Source organism: Cataglyphis hispanica, chromosome 3, assembly GCF_021464435.1.
Source record: "Cataglyphis hispanica isolate Lineage 1 chromosome 3, ULB_Chis1_1.0, whole genome shotgun sequence".
Taxonomy (NCBI): Eukaryota; Metazoa; Arthropoda; class Insecta; order Hymenoptera; family Formicidae; genus Cataglyphis; species Cataglyphis hispanica.
In genome coordinates, this window is record NC_065956.1 from 8,160,112 (window position 1) to 8,166,111 (window position 6,000).

At 40.2% G+C, this 6,000-nt stretch overlaps 1 protein-coding gene across 3 annotated transcripts in view; it reads left to right on the forward strand.

Moving 5' to 3' along the window:
• The window catches only part of LOC126848220 (centromere-associated protein E-like), a 36,646-nt gene extending 30,916 nt beyond the window's left edge, over nucleotides 1-5,730 (forward strand). For 2 of the 3 annotated variants that reach the window (XM_050588913.1, XM_050588914.1), the window contains one exon: nucleotides 348-5,730. In XM_050588913.1, the coding sequence (XP_050444870.1) occupies nucleotides 348-5,120 (4,773 nt within the window). In that variant the 3' untranslated portion in view covers nucleotides 5,121-5,730. The remainder of the gene's footprint in view (nucleotides 1-347) is intronic. The other variant, XM_050588916.1, reaches the window with a different exon arrangement.
• Nucleotides 5,731-6,000: the final 270 nt, after the last annotated feature.

Consider the following 6,000-nt stretch of genomic DNA (forward strand, 5'->3'; position numbering starts at 1 on the left):
ATATATGTGTGCAAATAGAGATATTATAAAATAGAATTATGGGAGCAGAAAATAAAAAGCTAAAAATTTTCATTAAGTCAATTTAGCCTTTTTACAAAAAGAAAATTGTAATATATAGAGAGAAAAATATTTTAATATAATAAAAATGTTATATAGGAAAGAGAAAAATGTAAACTCTTTCTCTCTTCTTTCTAATTAAATAATTTATGGAGGAAGCATCGATAATATTGAGAAACATCTACCTACATAATTGAACATAGTTTGAACAGAAACTTCGCTGCGCGAATATGTTATATTCGTTCTCAGTTAAAATTAAAATAATATTGGTTATACGAACCTTGTTGCAGGATATCGACCAGCAGACTAACTGTTGTTGCGGCAAAGTTCAAAGTTCAAAAAATTCGGCGACGGATCTTCAGTATCGCGAAGAACAGGAACCGCTTAACACTTCGCGGCCTAAAGAATTCGATCACGAGAACAAATTTGCACGATCAAAGAATGACAGATCGCATGACGTTCTTCCGATCAGAAGATTCAACTCCAGCGACAGTGTGACGATTTGTGAGACTGGCTCTTCACAATCCATCAGAAAGTTTAGTTCTTACGAGCATTTACGAGTCCCCGATCGTTTCATCAACAATTACAACCAGGCCAAGGTCACCGAGCTAAGCGACGAAGAGGACGAGGTGGTGGACGAAATTAACGAACCGGTCTTCGTGGACATACCGACGCTGGTGGCTGTGCTAATTAAGCCAGACGACAGTTTACAGGAGTCGTCGACGCAGATCGAGGAAATCTGCTCTGATGAGGTGCAGGAAGACTCGATTGACGCGGATTTTATAGAAGGTGGCAACGAGGAGTTTGAGGAAGCAGAAAAGATCGACGACGTTGATCCTGATGATCACAGTATTTCGGTGAATTCTTGCAACGCCTTGGGCGATTCAGAGATTGGCGAGTTTCATATTCCATCGAGTCCGGCATCTGTTGGAAGAAGCGGACCGAGGGGTAAGTTTAGCAAACAAAACTCGATCGACTTGCCGTCATCGAATTTGAACGTCTCGAAGAAGTTTGGCTCTATCGATGGTATCAGCAAAAAGAAGGAATCATCGATTCTCGATCATCTTCAGCGATCGCATACAAATTTAGAGAAGCGTTCGTTACCCGATCGTGGGAAAAAGCTCAACAACATCCGCGAGATCGACGATCGCAAGGTGAACATTAAATCTGGAAGTATTTGGAAAGCGATTGGCAGCAAGGATTATCAAAGGAAGAGCAGCAACGAATCTGACAAGAGCTTGAAGGATTCCAATATCGGCAAGACAGGCTACAACATTGGCAGAAAACCGAGTTTGGAAAATCTAAAGAGAAAAACTAGCAAGGACAGTAGCTCAAGTAGCTCCAAAGACGAGCAGATTTTGATTTCAAGCTTGACGCGTGACAAATTATTACGCAGAAAGAGCTTCTTAGATCAGGAAGCGACAACCGCGGGCGGTGTACGACATCATACGCCGATTCAGAGAGTAAAACGCGCCGACATTGTCGCAGCCGTCACGGAAAGACTTTACTCCAGCAAGAAGCATACAGAAGAGAGTAATAATATGGCGAACATTAATAACACATCGGACATTCGTTCGCCGCCGGAGGGCATCGACGTTAAGATGCCCAACAATCTTATTACACGATCGAGACTCCAGGAGATCTCGCGGAAGATGCTGATGAAGCGGCGGAGGATGAACGTAGATACGCAGACAGAGACGGCGTCGACGCTGCGTTTCAAAGACACGGCGTGCTTGACAGACAATCCTAAAGTGGCTCTTCAGGATGCGGCGGTTCTTACGGAAGAACATGCAGACGTACGCGATGACATTGCGGCTATGGCAAATCACCGATTGCCCATTCTGAGAGTGAAAGATATGGCCACGCTGACAGATCGCCGACCACAAACCAGCATTTTCCGCTGCAAGGATGCTGAGAGCTTAGCCAATGATCTTGATTTTGACGATTATGATCTGCATTCGCCGCGAAACGATTCCGGCATACTCTCCGACGACACGCAGAATTATGCCGAGAGCAACCTATCTAGCGCCGAGATGCCCGAGCTTTATCCAGAAACTGACAGAAGGATGCCATGTACGGATAGTTCGACCAACACATTCCTTGCATCCGGCAGGAACTCGGCGGTGCAAACGGAAAGCGGAAATCGACAAATAGCGAGTCGGCAGAAGAAGAGCTCGGAGAGCAGAGGTCATAATCATTGCTGCGGTCTGATTCACGAGATCGGCCAGCACATGCCAGTGAGCAGTCCCGAGAGAAATGTCATTTCCATATCTCTACCAGACATGATCAGCATAACCATCGAAAGTACGAACGGCCTAGAGTCCAGGATTGCTGTGACGGATGGCAATGATGCCATAGTCCAAAAGCCGCAACCTATTTCCAGCAACAAGGAATCTCAGACGGAACAGATCAAGAACGAGACTGAAGGATCTTTTTTGAAGGATTTTACAGTAAGATCGACGGCCATTCAGGCGGATGGTAGAACCTTCAGGATTGAAAACATTTTTCAGGATCCGAAAAGCAATAGCTATAGTCGTGATGCGACTTCCGATTTGAGGCAGGAAATCGTAACAAAGAAGTCGATGGTCTTTAGGAGCTCTCTGGGCACTTCTTCCGTTATCGAGACAAAGGAGAATGACACAAAGACATGGGATATCGAGGATCCTTATCAAAGAAAACAGCCGATCTTGAGAGGATCCGATTTAACACGGGCTTTCGTCGCGAGACGTAGCTTCAGTTTAAGTTCTGGAAGACCGACACACAGACTTGCTTGTCAAGATTTATGGAAAAACTGGACTTTTCCATGTTCAGATTTTATCGATTATAGCAGAGAGATAATGGTCATGTCGCCTAACGCGCAGCAAGACATTAATATACCATTACCTGACGACTTACCTTCTTCTACAATAATCAGCGAATGTACTTCAATCAATAAAATTTCAGAAAAACCGATTTACGAAACATGCAATCAAGATTTTGCGAACAATTTTGATGACTTGAAGAAATCTGCTTTGACAAAAGATCTATTAGATTGTGATTATAATTTCTCGGACGACAGTCTTGATTGTGACGAAGATAATGCCGCAAAAAAATCTATTGTCGCGAATACGCTGGATACGCAGAATTACGAAGAGATTAACGAGAATACGAAGAATTACGAGAGCCTTTGTCCTCCAGATGTTGTCGCGCATACGAAGAAAGAAGCTTTGAAATCGGCAAATCACGCGAATTTGATTAAAGTTGAATCATCGATAGACGACGATTTCGATGATATTAAGATGGAATTTCCGAAAAGAAAACCTGACGAGGTATTGGATGAGAATCCAATACAGGATTACAAGACATTGATCCTAGGGACGTCGTCGTATCTTGTGGATAGCGATTCTGAAGAAGAAGCAAACGTAGCGTTTAATCAGTGTGATAATATTATTAAGAAGAAAGTATCTTTTTCGAATTCAAGTAATCCCGAAGAGATAACTGTCGCGGCTGACCACAAAATCCTGGCATCGAAACGAAACTCTGTTGTAAAGTCCATTATCAAGATGAAGAAGCCAGCTGTGACCGAAAACTTGGACATCGTGCAATCAAATGTCGAAGTTGACCAATCCTTGCAGCGGAAAAAGATAGAACCGACAAAGAGCGAGGAAGTTCAGTCTACTTCGAAAGAAAATCATGATTCTAAGGGCTCTCGAAAATCGTTAACCAATGAGAAGGAATTTCCTGACGAGGATCACCGCGAGGAGTTTCGCAACGAATCAGACAGCGTCGTCAGCGATGAAGATACCCGCACATCGAAGAGAAAAAACATTTTCGAGAAATACCTGAATGAGGCGATGATCTTCATGCGCAACATGAACTCTATCAACGAGTACATGAGTGCCGTGAACACATTGGAGAGCCGCAGAAAGCGTCGCAGAAGACGAGGAGGTCGTCGAGGGAACAAATCGAGCACGGATAAAGATCACATAGAGTTCCGCGGGCGCAAAGTGAGCTTAAAAGATGACACCGACGAGTATTTGCAAGCGAAGGACGAAGTCGCAGTCGAGTCCTACGTGAAATGTCTGAAGGGTATCGAGAGACTGGAGGCGTGCATCGACAAGGTCAGCAAGCACAATCAGATCCTTCGAGATAGATATGGCATCGACGTTGAGTCTGCTGACGCTAAATCGAGTTTAGCGAGTCTCAGCGTAGATTCCGAGATGTCCAGCGTCGAGGACGGCGTGATCCGTCAATGCGACAATGTAATTTTCAAAAATAACGTTAAGAGTTGCGACAAGTCGAATCTTTCGAGAAATTTCTTGCCCTTTTTGTCTTCCATTCAAACTGACGTCACAAAGCAGTCTACGTTAAAGGAGACGGATCGGCGAGATTGGATTAAAATCGATGAACATGATTTTGACGATAAAAACAACGATATCACACCGGAGGATGATCTGGAGCGCAAGATTTTTGATCAATTGATGCGTGTGGCCGATTCCAGCAAGTACCAAAGCTCGAGGCAGTTGCGTCAGAAACGCCTCTGGAAAATGCACGATCTTAGGTCTCAAAACCCGACAACTTATTCCAAGTTACAGGAGACTTTCCGACGGGACACTCGTGGAATCCTTAATTTCGATGAAGTTTCCGCCACCGAAGATTATCTCGACGACATCCGCGGAATCGAGAGTAGCCCCCGGAATTTTAGGAAAACGAAACTTTCCGATCAAACAGAGAATATTGGCTCGAGAACATCGATCAGTTCGGAGATCGATCTTGAAGAATTATACGATTGCAACGAATTGCCGGAAGAAAATGATAATCCAAAAGTAGAGTATCCCGATTGTCTGATAGATCCTTCAAAATCGATTGACGCTGGACCAACGTTCAATGCGGAAGAGAAAATCACACGAAAAATTACACAGAAATCAAAAGATAGTTTAAGGCTCGAGTCACCGAATTCCAGATTTATAGGATCTTTGAACATGGAACTAAAGTATCCTGGTAGTCCAAGGGCAAAATTTTTGGAGCTTTTAAAAGAGAGGAGACGAATTGTTGAAACCAGCAGAGGTACAAATGCATTTTGAGAAAATCTAAAGATTACTCTCAATCATAAATTGTAAATATATTTTTCGTATGTATTTTGTATTTTGACTATTATCAAAGAAAGAGTAATTATAATAATTATATTTAAGTAAAGAGAAATTTGTAAATAGCGATATTATAATAATATTCGCTTCGTGCTCCCCTTCACTTTATTAGTCCTTTAATGATAATTAATAATCTACCTTTAATAATTATGTTAATGACTGTAATTATGCGGAAAGAGTATTAACGGATCTTATAGCTCATATAAATGTATAGCTCATACATGTTAATGTTTAATTTAATGTCAGATGCATTTTCATGTTTAATATTAAGTCTGCTTAAATCTTTGGTGCTTTTATTATCAATGTTTAATAGAATTAATTTAAATTATTATTGATGCTAAATATTCCAAATTTTAGAAATTTTTAATCAAGAGCCGTTCACATTTTTCACACACAAATAATGATTATGACATTTTATTAAAATAACAATATATCTTACATAATATTTCATATAATGATAAATGATTATATTTTTTCTAAACTAGTGTAATTGTTCATTATTTAAATTTTTATACAATTTATATCATAAAATGCATTTGAATATCAAATAATAATACGTATATGCTAAGAACTATACAGTTTGTAAAAATTATTATAATTAAGAATTTTATAAAGTTTTATAAATCTATAATCTTTATAAAAATCTGGATTCTATAATCTTTACAATTCTATAAATCTTTATATATATATATATATAAACAATGTTTGCATAAGCAATACATAAAACAATTACAGTTTGCGTTAATATTCGAAGATCATTCGAATCACTTTGTTTATATAATAGTTAAAAATGTATAATTATAAAATAAATAGAGAC